This window comes from Fundulus heteroclitus, chromosome 20 (genome assembly GCF_011125445.2).
Source record: "Fundulus heteroclitus isolate FHET01 chromosome 20, MU-UCD_Fhet_4.1, whole genome shotgun sequence".
Taxonomy (NCBI): Eukaryota; Metazoa; Chordata; class Actinopteri; order Cyprinodontiformes; family Fundulidae; genus Fundulus; species Fundulus heteroclitus.
The window spans coordinates 34,815,733-34,830,333 of record NC_046380.1 but is presented as its reverse complement, the minus strand read 5'-3'; the positions used below and the strand labels follow the sequence as shown (position 1 = coordinate 34,830,333).

At 43.1% G+C, this 14,601-nt stretch overlaps 1 protein-coding gene across 3 annotated transcripts in view; it reads right to left on the bottom strand.

Moving 5' to 3' along the window:
- Positions 1-449: 449 nt before the first annotated feature.
- fgd5a (FYVE, RhoGEF and PH domain containing 5a) overlaps positions 450-14,601 on the bottom strand; it is a 49,415-nt gene continuing 35,263 nt past the window's right edge. For 2 of the 3 annotated variants that reach the window (XM_012862177.3, XM_021316223.2), the window contains exons 9-21: positions 12,873-12,923; positions 12,696-12,754; positions 12,012-12,083; positions 11,829-11,897; positions 8,064-8,147; positions 7,883-7,962; positions 6,824-6,920; positions 6,442-6,579; positions 6,087-6,189; positions 5,849-5,985; positions 4,670-4,798; positions 4,132-4,286; positions 450-1,938 (exon numbers count right to left, since the gene is read on the bottom strand). In XM_012862177.3, the coding sequence (XP_012717631.2) occupies positions 1,902-1,938; positions 4,132-4,286; positions 4,670-4,798; positions 5,849-5,985; positions 6,087-6,189; positions 6,442-6,579; positions 6,824-6,920; positions 7,883-7,962; positions 8,064-8,147; positions 11,829-11,897; positions 12,012-12,083; positions 12,696-12,754; positions 12,873-12,923 (1,211 nt within the window). In that variant the 3' untranslated portion in view covers positions 450-1,901. The remainder of the gene's footprint in view (positions 1,939-4,131; positions 4,287-4,669; positions 4,799-5,848; positions 5,986-6,086; positions 6,190-6,441; positions 6,580-6,823; positions 6,921-7,882; positions 7,963-8,063; positions 8,148-11,828; positions 11,898-12,011; positions 12,084-12,695; positions 12,755-12,872; positions 12,924-14,601) is intronic. The other variant, XM_012862178.3, reaches the window with a different exon arrangement.

Below are 14,601 nucleotides of genomic sequence, written 5' to 3'. Positions count from 1 at the left end.
CCTCAGACTAGCCGTTAGCTTCAAGCCCAACCAATCTGAATTTATTCAAAACGAAGATGCCAAAGAGTTATACGCGGCAAGTATGGTAACTAACTGCTTATAACCTTTTAACAGAGCCTCCCTTGGATGGATGACGCAAAGCCGCCCCCTGCTGGATGACAGACATATTTACCTCGCCTGTCTTTCCTTACAGTAATTCATACACAGTGCGCGCTTATCTGCCCCACACCAGTGTTTGTTACCAACAGGGTAAACGCTGCTGTTGTAATTGTGGATGCCCGTTTTAGAGAGAGGCGATGAAGTGCACGGCCTTATCTTCTGCGCTCTTATCCCCGACTGTATCGGGATTTCAAACATCAGGCATGCATCAAAGTGACAGGTGTTCCAAGTTTAAGCGTTATCAACGCCTTTAACGGAGAATAAACAGATCTCTTCACACTGCAAAAGCCCACCGTGTGCACCTTTAAAAGTTTATTTTTGCATGGTTCTATGTACACAAAACATTTACAATGCACTATATGAGGGAAATACAATCCGTTATAACACTACTGATGTAAGAAGACGGCTAGAGGAGCAACATGTTTGAAAGATGGAGCTGTGCGACGGGTGGAAGTGTTGCATGGGACGGCATCCTTCACATAGCAATAGATAACTGCCTTTAGGTCTATTATTTGTGAAAAGCTATGGACGTCTATGCCAGTTATGTTAAAGAAAATTAATCCAGGGTCCTTGCCTCTAATGAAAGCGGGTCATTTCTCTCCCGCTGAAATGCTAATACTTCATCCAGCAGCATATATCAAAGAAAAAAAAAACAACAACAACCCTTCAGTAAAAATGTCACAAAACTATATTCTTGTGTGTTTGAGCGGGTGCTAACAACATGTAAGAGAAGATTTAAAAAGAGGTGTTTTCATACAGTACTGTGATAATATAAAGGATAAGGAGTACATTTGATTTCAGGCACATTCAATAATAATAGCAAAATTTTACTGCATTCAACTGGAGGAAGTCAAGTGGCACTTCAGAACCGGACGTCACACTTTGTCACGTGACAGTTTGCAGAATAAAGTACAAAGCCTCGTGGATAGAGTTTGTTGACATGCGTTTGACATATAGGCGTGCCGAAGGCCATGTTTTGTACAGTGGATTTCAGAATAAAACGTCACATGAAACATGATGTCTACATTCAGCGATGAATAAAAAACAAACTTGCTCAGAGTATCACATAACACCAACTTTATACAAATAAATCAAATATTTCACTATAACATCTGCAGCGTATAACTCCGGTACGTATATTTCCAGAACCGGAACAGAAACGTTTGGTAAATAGTTCATCGTTTACGGCGTCTGGACGTTGCCGTGCAGCCGCTTTTATTTTTGGCTACTCCGTGTTGCTGGTCCAGCCTGACGCGTGTTTTTTGCTGTGAAATAAGGGAGGTTTCCTCCTGCAGTGGAAAACTTATTTTGGGGGATCAAAATGTAAAGAAATCATCTCAAAAAGTGGGTAAAGCTGCAGTGGACTTCAGTAGGAAGATTGTTGTAAAAGTCCAAACAGAGAGAGAGAGAAAACCTCTGTGTCAGGCTCACTAATGTTCAGTGTTTCCAAGCTGCTTGTGAAAGGTCAAAGGCTCCAACGATTCCTCCGCTTGCAGTGTTTTATTTCCATCATGCAAAACCGATCTCAGAGAGATAATCTGAGTTATCTGTATTTCGGTTCATTGCCACTGGGTGGCAGCCTCCTCTAAAATCCAGGGATTTCTCCTTCAGTGTGTCCTTAGATGTCAGACGTGCTGGCTGGGTCTTTACTGGCGGTCAGCAGGTAGCTTACTTGTGCTCCTCCCTCTCAGGGGTCCTAGCAGCTGCACAAACCAGGGCTTATTCACCCCTGGGAGCAAGTGCTATAAAACTGTAGCCTCTTCTATGGCGTTAACCCATCTGAAACACAAAAATGCAAACATTACAGTTATTTGTAGCCACAATCTGAAAAAAAAAAAGAAGAAGGAATAATCAATTAAATTTGGATCACAGCATATCTGATTCTGGATCCATTTTTTGCAAGAAGGCAAAGTTGATTGCAAATGATACTGACATGTAAGCTGCGTACAGTCTTTGGCTACAGTGACCAGCAATGCTGCACTGAGTCACATTGAGTGCGGTATTTTGTATTTTGTTGCCCCTTGTGTAATGAATGATTGGAAGGGCTCAAACATTTGTGTGAAAGTTGTGTTGTTTCAGGGCAAAATTTGCTTTTGGTTCATATTTTTAATATTTTGGCAGAGTTGGAGCCTTTTGCAAACAAAATGTGTAATTTTGACCATTGTTGCCACTGTTTAGGCCTCTTGGTTAACTGTTTTGAAAAATGTGGTTTTTGAGTTGACTGCTGCGTCAAAGCAATCAATAAAAATGTAATATTTTTCTGCCTAGTTCAAGGCTGCAATATTCAGTGTTAACACATTCCTGATAGCAGTCGTTGTTGCGGTGTTGGCAGTGAACGACTGACAACTTGATATTTCAGGTGTATGTAGCGCGTTACAGATGAGACCAAAGAATTAACGGAGCACTTCTGAGATTCTGCGATCGGCTGCAGATTTGGCGAAATGGTCCAGAAGCAACAACTTAGAGCTAAAAAAGAAAGTCCACCTCTTGCCTAAATTCCTGCGCTGACCTATGGGCCCCCAGTGTATCTTCAACAGGTCTCTGAAGCTGTCTGACGTTCCCTCATGCTTCAAAACACTCCACCATCCTCTCTGTGTCTGAGAAACGTGCCAAAACGGGCTTAAATGTCTACAGGCCTGTCGCCTTGACATCTGTGACCATGAAATCCTTTGACCATCAGGTGTTGAAGAAGTTGGAATAAACTGAGTCTGTCATTCCATACACCAAACCTTTATATCAGAATAAGAAAAATCTGCTTTAATGGCTAGGTTTGTGCACACAAAGCAAATAATCTGTTCTCTCTGCTCTCAGTGTACACATATCTTAAATATAAACATAAGCAAATGGTGGAAGAGTGCAGAATAAACAAAAAAAAAACAACAACTGCAGAGTGCTAAATAATGAGGCACCAAAGCTGCCATCTGCAGGATCATTTTACACATTAAGCACAAAACAACTGATAAAGCAGGAAGGATTTTGATTACAATTCATTTTGATTCAACCAAAACGTGTTCTGATAATCATTGAGATGGGAATATCTCAAAAGATAGGACAAAACTATTAAAAAATATTTTTATTTAAATTCACAATGAAAATATGTTGTTGTATGTTGATAAATATATTTAAGCCCCTTATCACAAAAACATGTAAAAACTGTCAATGCAATCACAGCAATCAAAGCGTTTTATATTGCAGATTATATATATATATATATATATATATATATATATATATATATATATATATATATATACTTTTTTTTCATCTTTCCACTTGTATTTTGAACATTTGGTAATTTGATTGGAAGGACTTAGTTGGCAACAACATAATTTTTTCCTAATTAGTTCCTCCTAGACTGATGGAGCCATTCCCAAATGGTTTTAATTCTAAACCTTCAAGTCAGAAGAAACATGAATATTGAATTAAAAGATTGCTTTAAACCTAAACCTGCCGGCTGTATCAACAATGCTGGACCTTGCTGCGTGATTCGGAGGATCGCACAGAAGAACGGTAGCAGAAAACACGCTCCGATCCTAGTTTATTAAGAAACTAAAAGAAAAATAATAATAGTTTAACCATCACTTGTAAAATAAAGTAGATACAAATAAACAGCAAGTCCAAGTACTTACTGCAGCATCCAGACTTCTCCAGATATAAAGTTTTATTTTTTTCAAAAAACGATACCAAAATACGTCATCAATGATTCTTCATCATTTTTCTGTTGAGTTGACCTCCCCCTCTTGCTTTGATTTTCTCTCACTCAACAGTAGGGTTAGGGGAAGGTTATCGTCTTCTCTACATTTGAATATAAGAACTATGATTTTAAAAAAAGCTAACTTAATCAGCGATCGAACAAGGTGACGGCCGAGTTACGTATTCACAACGACGGCACAGACATTTCTTTCAGTCTAATTCTACCAAAAAGGGACCCGTGTGTAGATCGCTAGATGTTCTGTGAATGACTTCTCTGACCTGCGTGCGGTGTGCTGATCCTCAGCTCTGAAGGTGTAGTAGAGGGTCTTCTTGTGGTACAGCTGAAACACGTTGCTGCTTTCTTCTCCGTCTGGCCTCTCCGTGAGCTTCACCGTGAAGCCCTGCAGAGGTAGACTTTCCGAAGCCACTTTATCCTGAAGTAAAAAAAAAAAAAAACACAGTTAAACGTCAAACGTGGTAATTATTATTATTTTTTTCACAAATAGCAACATTGCTGGTAGGAGCTGAAAGAAAAACAGCGTGCCTTTCATGTTTCAAGAAGAGCAAAGCGGTGCGACAAACAGCTGTGAGGAGAAGCGCCAGAGAGGGCACAGAGAATCCCTCCATTAGTAATTTGGTGACACTGAAGGAGCTTGGAGAAAAGGTTGGAAAAAATGGGCCGACACTGAGAGGAGGGAAGAACAGATGTTGCAAAGAAAGGAAATGCCTTTTTGACTGAGCCAGAGAACGGGATGGCGTGATGATGCTGGGATTGTGTGTTTTTGGGGCTGGTGCGGGAGACTCTGTGCCCCCTCACCTCACGGGTTGTGAAGGTGTAGAGCACCTTATCTTTGAGGAGGAACCACAGCCTCTTCCACTTCCTTTTGCTCTTCTTCCGGCGCTGCAGGCTGCCGCTCATGGTGGAGCCGTCCACACCGAGGGACGCCTGGTGACATTTAGGGGGACAGCAACACAGGAGAAATGACGCAGACGTTAAAAGTGGAACTGGAGACTCGGACGTCTCTGCAGGCTGGCTTTGCTCCGGCGCTTCTTTTAGTCCGCCCCGCTGAGCCCTGATGGCAGCTGTTTGCGACGTTTAGGTCAGCTGCCGCGCACGGCAGACATTCCGGGTCGCAAAGCGGCAGCTGCCTTTCAGAGCTCCCTGGTGGTCTAGTGGTTAGGATTCGGCGCTCTCACCGCCGCGGCCCGGGTTCGATTCCCGGTCAGGGAACGTCATTTATTTTCTAATACCTTACATTCTGTTGTGCACAGTGGGAAACATTAATCATATTCCTTATCACATCAAATGCGTGTTTGAATCACTGAGCTATATAATACACTGCAGTGCTAATCACCGTCTGTTTGAACGAGTCGCTGTGAAGCCACCAGCCGCCATATTGGTACTCCCTATTTTCCCCCAGTAACTAGGGAATATGTGGGCTACAGCATCGAATAACGAGGATTTTTCTCATGTTCGGGGGGGCTTAAGACTTTTAAAATGTCAAATGCCATATACTTTTATGTTATGTTCTAAAAATATCAAGTACTGAGAAAGTCATGTGCTGAAATATTTTGCATTTTATTCATTTAAATATATATGTTTAACATTTATAAATATATAAATAACAATATACAAAAACATATATTTACATATGTGTATACATATATATACATATATACATATACACATACTTATATTTACATATATATATATTTAATATGAATAACATGTAAAATATTTCAGCACCTAATTTCCTAGTAGTTGATAGTGTTAGTACATCCACTGACTGTAGAATTACCTGTGAAACGTTTTCACACAGCCAGAAAACTGCTTGTTGTTGCAACCAAATCCTATGGGATTCTGTGAGAGTAGGGAGTAGCAAGATGGCGGCCAGTGACTTCAGTTTTTCGGCAAAATCAGCACTCCAGTGTATTATATAGCTCAGTGGTTTGAATTCATAGAGGTACAGATGTGCAACGGGGGAAACTGTCCCACCTGGCTGAGATTGGAGACGCTCTTTCTGGACTTCCACAGACTGGGCGGCTGCAGACTTTGGAAGACGGCGGAGAGCGGCCGACTGGCCCGATGAGTCCGAGGGCTGGAGTTACCGCACGCTCCCGAAATGCTGCCGCCTGGGGGACACGCACAACAGTGATGTAAGTTCTGTAAGCTCTCAAAGCTTTCAGGGGAACACCCTTCCCCCTGAAAAACCAAAAACAAAACAGGGGTTCACCTCTTTTCCTGAGCTCAGCGTAGCAGTGGTCGCACACTTTGGCCATTCTGTCCTTCAGGTACTTCAGCGGGTATCTGTTCCTGGAACAAGCTCGACACACCACCTGTTTCGAACGCATAAAATAGATCAGTGCGCTTTACGCGAGATCCTCAAGACGATTCGTCTCACCGGTGTCTATAGCAACAACTGGGAACCACCACAGGAGGCGTTGATTAAAGTCTGGTATCAGAATATGAATTACTTCCTCAACGCTTAGTGTGAAAATGTTGGTGTGAACGCTGGATGCGGACTAGATTAGCTGATCTTCTGGATAAGGTGAAGAGAAGTAGAAACGCTTGTAGATCGCGTGCCTCACCTTTCCGCAGGCGTTACAGTGGTGCCGTCTCAGTGTAAGGCTGAAATCTGAGGTACAGTTCATGCACATCATCACCTGGGAGACGGGCACAAGCACAGGCGCAGCCTCACCAAGCGCCATCCACAGTTTCTCACGTGCCTGTAGGAAGGATGCAAATGAAATGACACAGCTAGACACTTTAGAATTAACAAAACGCATATTGTTAACTCATATATACAGTTACCTGCAGACTAACTGTTGTTTTTTGTCAGTACAAAATTTATTGGCAAATAAATATTTCATTTAAATTAAATAACTGAAAGTTTTGAGAGAAAACAATGTGGTTAATTTATTTATTTTTTCACAAAAGAAAATGCTTTTATTTCACAATTTTCTACTGTACCTCACTGCAGGGACCTCCAAATGTGCAGAGTCCTGCAGCGTGGTCTGCAATGGCTCGACTCAAAGTGTGGAACCAATCTTCTCGCTCTCCAACCGAACTGGGAAAAAAGAAGTAAACACATTTTTAATAGAAAACATTACTTTTGAAACCCCTCAGACTTCCAATCTAAAGCTGCTACGACATTATTCTTTAACGGTTCTCTGTTAGGAGGTGCGCACCAAGAAATCGGCTGGTGACTTCAATCTGTTTTCAGCTAGATCGACCCCGGCCAGTCTCTGACTGGTGGAGAATGTAATAATTTGATCTTTTTCTGATCTTTGAGCACAGCAGGGTCAAGGTAGCTTTTTTCAAGATCAGAGAGAACATTGATTATAAAATCAGAGAAAGGACAGAGATGTCCAGACGGCCAGCTACAACTTATTTACATGAAGTAAAAACAGCGCATTTTAAGGGGGCCATGACAACAAATGTCCTTTATCTGAGGTTTTGGGAGACAGAGAGCGGCGGGGGGGTAAGGGGTGTGGAGGCGCGTTTGACCACTTTCCCAAATATGGTTGTAGCCAATCAGAGTGAAGTCAACAAGGTAGAGCCGCATATCATTACCGTACCCAGCCCTTTTACTGAGGAGGGACTTTTGGCCTGAAATAAAAAAAAAAAACTACAAAAAGTTGACATTATTTTTTATGAAAGCCTTTAGATAATTTAGATTGGCAGCAATATCAACTACATGAAATGGTTTATACAGTGATGTCACGGGATCTTTAAATGAGCTCAAAATAAGCGACACTATGGAGGTGAAATCTCATTATCTGACAACTATTTTGTGTAAAAAAAATATTTTGTATAGCCCATAGATCTATTCTAAATGTTTAAAGGAAGCATAGTAGGTCACCTTTAACGTAAATAATGAATGACTGGCAGCAGGAATACTAGAAAAATATGTTTAAAGCTTGCTACTTTTATCATACATCTAAAAGAGTCAAAATAAACTCAACTGTAGAGCTGAGAGCTTTAAAAAAACATTAATAATTTCTGATCAGTGCCTTTTCAGTTTCTCACCTGGCAGAGAGCGTGATGGTGATGTCAGACACCTCGATCCGAAGACAGTTGAGCACACTGTCCAGGACGGGTTTGCTCACCTGTGTTTGTGGAGCAAAATGACAAGACAGGACAGCAGTGGGCAAATATGTTCGCTTGAAAAGGTTAAATTAAATAACATTTTCAGAAACAGCTTCCTCACCTTCATCCCTGACAGGGACAGCGTGTTTTTAAGTCTGTATTTGCCATCCTGCTGGGGGTAGGTGTACAGCATAATATCGTTCATCTGTTCAGGATAGAAAAAGAAAGGACAATCAGAGTTATGACATGTAAAATTTAACTAGTTTTACTTGGATAATTTTCCATCCTTATTTGTGTAACTCATGTAATACCACCCTACCAACACAAGGTGGTGGTGTAACATTGAAGGATACTGTAGGCATAACCCCGCATTTCTCAAAACTCCTTCATGATTCTTTGATATGCATTACTTTCTACTGCTGTTTAAAACAAAACTGACTATTTGTAGGTTTCAAATAAATTATAAACCACAAATTGAAATAAAAAAAAAATATATTGGGTGTTTTTTTTCCCCCCAGTGTTTCTTTAAACACAAAATTCCCACACCCATAACTTTAAAGAAAATGCTTATTTGTATATGGGAATAAAGAGTTCTAGTGCCCTGAACGCACCGTGGGTCCATTGTTTTATGAGAGGTATTTCATAACATAGACAAAAGAAATGACATCATCGGTCACACCTAATGTGTGCTCTAAACATCCGCTGGGGGCCTGGGGCCCTACAGGCAGCATCCAGGAATTCTCCACCCTGCTCCGGGCTTCCCTCACCCTTACGGCCTTCTCAGGCGACAGAGAACCAGGACTGGGTGGAACCCGCCACCTTCACCACAACAACAAAAACACAAACAGCCTCACTAAAATGTTTTTTTTTTTTTTTTTGGGCTGAGTGTCTGGAGACACAACATGGCAGCCAAAGCCGGAGTGCCCTGCCGCGACCTCTGGGCCGCTGCCACCGGGATTTGGGACCTCCACCCCTGTGTTGCTCGCCCACTGAAACATTCCTTCCACAGAAACGCGGACGGGGCACTGAGCAAACACATTTTCCCAGGCTGACCCATGAGCATAGACGTCCAGGCGACCCCATTTGCACCTCAGACATTTACTTGGGTTTTCACTTTCCTTCTTCGGCTCTCCTTCCATTGATTCGCGACTCGCTCTAAGCCGGCTTTATTTCTTCCCTGAGCCGAGGAACGGGGCCACATGCTTGCGGCTTCTGCCTGTCTCAGAGGCGATTGATGGCTTTTTATCTACAGAGTTTGGACTCGCCATTCTTAAAAGCCCATAAATAACAATTGGGCTACCAGTGATGCAGACTTCATGGGGGGAAAATGGCTTCACAGCGATAGAGTTTAGCTTCAGGTGAGCAAAAGCCAGGGAAGGGGATGGGATGGAGCAGAATGAGAAAAGATAAATTAATCCGTGGAGAATCTTGATGTTTTAGTTGGATTAGCCGAGAGAAGCCCAAACCCCGAATGCTGCTCCTGCGGATATCTAGCTGAAGCATATTTCATAATATGAGACAGCGCTGATTGCACGTAGAACAATGGAGTGGGCTTCTCCGTTTCACATTATGTGTTTGTGTAGCACCCCCGCCCCTCCTTCGCCAACCTCCTCCCCACATTCTACAGGCTGTCTGGCCTTCGCTTCACTGTCAGTCCCCTCCCGGTACACAGGAAGCCGGCATCCAGTGACCCACACCAAACATCCTGTAAGGAAGCGGGGCCCTTGAAAACAAGTCCTGAGAGGGGAGGCGAGGAGACAAGTGTAGAGGGAGGACCTTGCTGGATGGGTGTGGTGCTTAGTGGAGGTCCAGCAGCCTTGGCCTCGTGCCCCTCCACTCCCCAAGCTCATCTACCTCCACCCAACATTCCTGGATACAGATAGAGCCAGCGTTGATTTCGCTGCTGCCTGAAGGATACGGCAGGTGCTCCTAACCAGAACCCTTGGGTCTCGAGAGCCTCACCAGGAACGTTAACCTGATTCAAGCCAGACGCATGTCGCTCCGCCTAGCTCCACTCACATACATCTGGGACATCGCCCATAGAGAGTGATTTCTCCAACCAATTTTATGGTCTGGCCAATCAGGACGCAGGGCTGGAATTTCATAGATGTGACGTAGTGGAGACGCGACCATGACGTGAGACTGCTTTGATAGCAATGGCGGCTCGTCGAGGAAGCAAGCGTTAACATTGATGCTGCTATTTCTTCCGTGTTGTCCAATCTAACTAATATTGTTTCATTAAAAGAACATCAGAGAACGGCTCTGAAGGCTTTTGTTGGTGGAAACCATGTTTTCGCCCTTCTCCCGACTGGATTTGGCAAGTTTTTTTTTCCGGGGCGCGTCCGCTGCAGACGCGGACGCGCCCCGGAGCGGTTAGCGCTAACTATGTTAGGAGGCCTTTAGTCCTCAACGCGGTCGGCCTGGGATCAACTCCGACCCGTGCGGCTTTGCAGCCTGTCTTTCCCCCTCTTCCTGTCAGCTCACTGTCAATAAAACGCGTGCCACTAGAGCCGCAAACACATTAAAAAAAAAAAGTTTTGTTTTTTCCTGCGTCGCTCTCATCAGCGTCACGGGTTAGCTTCGGTGTGAGTGGTAGAAATAGCACGTCGATAAAGATGACAGACAAGTGGCTTATCCATTCATATGCAAGAATTTTTGATAAGGCCCAGCCTTCAATAAATGCCATTCCTATGGAGAGGTCCCAGATGTATGTGAGTGGAGCTAGGCGGAGAGACATGCGTCTGGCTTGAGTCAGGTTACAGGAACGTAGCTTTGCTGCGAAAATCATTATTGCAAAGCCGACTTACAAAAAAAAAATGGTCGGAAACGAGCAAAAAACAGACAAAAACATACTGGCTGTTGATGATGTTTTTGGCGGGTTGAAATCTCAAAGGTTCTAGACACCAAATATGTGAGGACTGGCTATAGTAAATGTCGAAGGACGCCGTTCTAAACTGAATGGGTGAATATCCTCTAGTTTTTATCGCAGGTTGGAAAACGGCAAGGATGTTTTCAACTAATTAGAGCTTTTTGCACGTCTTGTTCCAGATTCCCGACTTGGATCCAGGTTCGGGCTTTGACTTGACCTTCCTCACACATGATGAAGAAGCTTCGATTCAAAGGGTTTCATTGTAGCTCCGGCTGCATGTTTAGTGTTGTTCCCCTTAGGGAAGGCAAAAGTGTCCCATTCCACACATCTCCCTATCAAATCTCAAAAGCTTGTTTACCTTGAAAGAAATCACACAAAATCCCAATGTGACTGAATATGGAGCAGTTCAAGCAGTTTAAATACTAGTTGAAGGTACTATATGAAAAAAAGTTTAATAGTTTTAGATTATATGGAAACATAGGGCTGGATGATAATTCAGTAACAGTATATATCCATCAATAGACGTATATCGATGACAGGAAAAACAAAAAGGGTCAATAAAAAGTTCAATAGAATAACAGTTTTCCTTCCTTTTGCATTCTGTTATGCAGGTTAATATTAGAGTCACTACATCCTCCCAGCCAATCATAAATGTAGACCCAATAAAGCCCCGCCCCCTTCAAAGAGTTCAGAGAGCAGGTGTTCTTTTTTCTTTTTTAAGAACTTGCAGTTTTGGTAAAAAGTTGTTTGAATAATAGGGTTGAGTTTGAATTCAGTAAGTAGGTCGCTAAGCAACAGCATAAAATGGCCAGGCCTGTACTCATAATACATGTTTTGAATTAGTTGCTAATTATCGATATCGATCAATATGATTTCTATTTTATCAATATTCTTTTCATCTATGTCGTCCAGCCCTAAGGAAACATACAAAGAGCCACACCTCCGGACCAGGAAACGTAATTCAGTGAACCTGTTGTCATGAAGTGGGTGTAAAGGTGACGGGGAGAGAACTAGTACCAGAAACAGGTGTCGTGGTTGCCTACTCTTCCTCGAGACCTTCATCAGCGTCCCCTCTTTGACGAATATCTGCCAAAACAAGAACCGGCAACGCTTTAGTTCAGACCGAGCAGTGCTCTGATGCGCTACGGGACAAAAAAAAAAAAAAAAAAAACGACCCATCGGCGGCTTCACAGTTCTCACCCTCCCAGGCTTCAGGAGGTCCCTCTTCCCCTTCACGCTGTACTCTATGTGGACCAGACGCAGCAGGTTCTCCTGCGAGAGGACGGAGGGCGAAAAACACAGAGAAAGATTATCCGCTGTTGACGCGGAGCGGCGCATCAAGCCGTCCCTGTTTATTTGTGAATGGAAGGGCGTGGGAGGCGGAAAGGGAGGCGACGCTCTGCAAACTGAATGGGGAGGAAAAGATAGAAGGACTCTGTGTTTCCCCCTGTCCCTCCGACTGAGTGTGTCTGTGCCAGTGGATGCGAGGTGGAGGAGGGAAGAAAGCGCGATAAACAGCGGGCCGAACCTAAAGAGGCACGGGGGAGCCCGACAGTGAAAGACCTGAGGGACACTGGGGGAGTGTTTGTTAAATTGTCTCCGTGTTTAAGAAGAGCCATAAGTCCTGGCCGGCCTTACACTGCCTCCTCTGTTACGTTACACCAGGGGGGCTCTCTGATGACATAAACTTTCCTCACCCCCCTGGAGTTAATCGCCATCCAGGGACCAAAAAGCCCTTCTTCACTCGTGTCATTTATTAGACAGATCCATAAAGGGGCTGGAAAACTGCTCTTTGAGGATCTAAAGACATTTGGGAAAACCGAGGCTTGGGTGTAGCAGCGAATGCCAAACGCTCACACCACGAGCCCAGGTTTAGAAACCCACCCCTTGTTTCAGGTTGTCGTTGGCCTGGTCCGCCACCTCAGACACGATCACCAGCGCCGCTGCAAACAGAAACAGAAGACGGGACAGAAAGCCTGAGCGAGCGGAAGGCCTTCAGCGGGACACGGCGTGGTTAAACAGATCACGGGTGAAAACGTGTCAGGAGAAGGTTAAAGTTACCCTGAGTGTCCTCGTATTCTTTGGAATCAGGAGACAGGTTGTTCAGGTAATCTGGAGAAAGCAGAATCAGGACGACAGACGTGAGCATCAAGTGTAATGCATGCACATGCACACATCATTGAGACTTTTTCGAGCTGAAAGTCATAACTCCTATTACCATAATATCAGATGTTCACTGTTTTCAGCATGACATGTTGATAATTAGCAATCAAAAACGATATGGCTTTGTCTTTTTCAGTCAACTCCCATTTGGATCACTGTTGAACTACTGAACGTATTTATTAAAAAGGGAAGACTGGAGATATAGGTCTATGTTAATCTGAAAACCTTCACAAAAAAGAAATCACTGGTTCAAGAAACAAGTGTCTCAATACCACATGGTTCAGTATTTTTTTCTTTATCGTCAGATCATCAGACACGTTTCCTCAATATAATATCTATAAAACAATGACATCCTCAGCATAATAAAAGGTTTTTTAAATAGTAATTACATGCATTGACTGAAAGAAAAACTTATGTTCTTCCTATGCTCCACTTATCTGGAACAAACCTCCAGAAAATTGTAAAGGTGTGGAAAGCCTGAGTTCCTTTAAATCAAGATTAAAAACACATTTGTTTAGGACTGCCTTCAACTGTTCTAGTTAACTGAAACACCACTTTTTTGTTCTAATTTCTATCTACATTTTATTCCTACTTGCTTTTATTCTGTTTTATTTTGCTATATTTTAATCATGTAAAGCACTTTGCATTGTCCTTGTACTGAATTGTGCTATATAAATACATTTGCCTTGCCTTGCCTTGCCTTAATCTAAATCAAACTGGCCCTTCAATGCAAAGATACAATATAAAATGCTTATATCTGAAGTATTATAAGTAACAGTAAACGACTAAAAGCCAGACTGACTAGCAAGTCTTCAGGAAGGTGAATCCACTGCTAAAACATGGCTAGTCGTCTTGCAGTCTGAAGGTTGTGGGTTTGACTCCAGCTTCTGCCTGTCACACAGCATTTTATCGTGCCTACTGATCTGTGCATCAGCATGTGGATGAGTGCGAAGGGTGAATGTAGCTCTGTTGCAGTGGTCCTCCGTCGAGGTCCGGCGTTCTGCAGCTTCTATTTGTTGCTTCAACGCACCTGAGGCAAATAACCAGGTCTTTAGCAGGACTCTGGAGAACTTGACTGCAGACCGAGGAGCTGATTCAGCCGTTTGATTTGAGGACCCCTGGTCTAGTGTAAAGCGCTTTGAGTGGTAAGAGTGACCAGAAAAGGGCTGAATAAAATCAGTCCATTTAGCATTTTAATAGCAGATCTTCAGGAAGCCTCATCCACAGCTGAAAGCCACAATAAGAAAAGATTCCTCATTGTATCTTTTAGTCTTCACTCTAGGTATCGACAGAAGGCTCTATCCAGAAGACCTGAGGGGGCTGGAAGGGCTGCGCGACAGAAGCCAATCTGATAAACAGCGAGGGCTAAGACCATTAAGAGTTTTTAACATCAGTAAGCACTCCTTAAAGTCGGTGCTAAAGTGGACAAGCATCTAGAAGGGAACTAGCATTTGAAGATGCCTACAGTCAGACAAGGTGCTGGTAGTATGATGGATGCTAAAGGTAGGACAACCAGTTGTTAACTTTAGGGGGAAATTACTTTTTCACATTGTGGGGTGTTGATTTTGATAGATTTATTTTCCTTTGTAAATGAAACCTGAGAGCATCTTGTATTTACTCTGGTTAT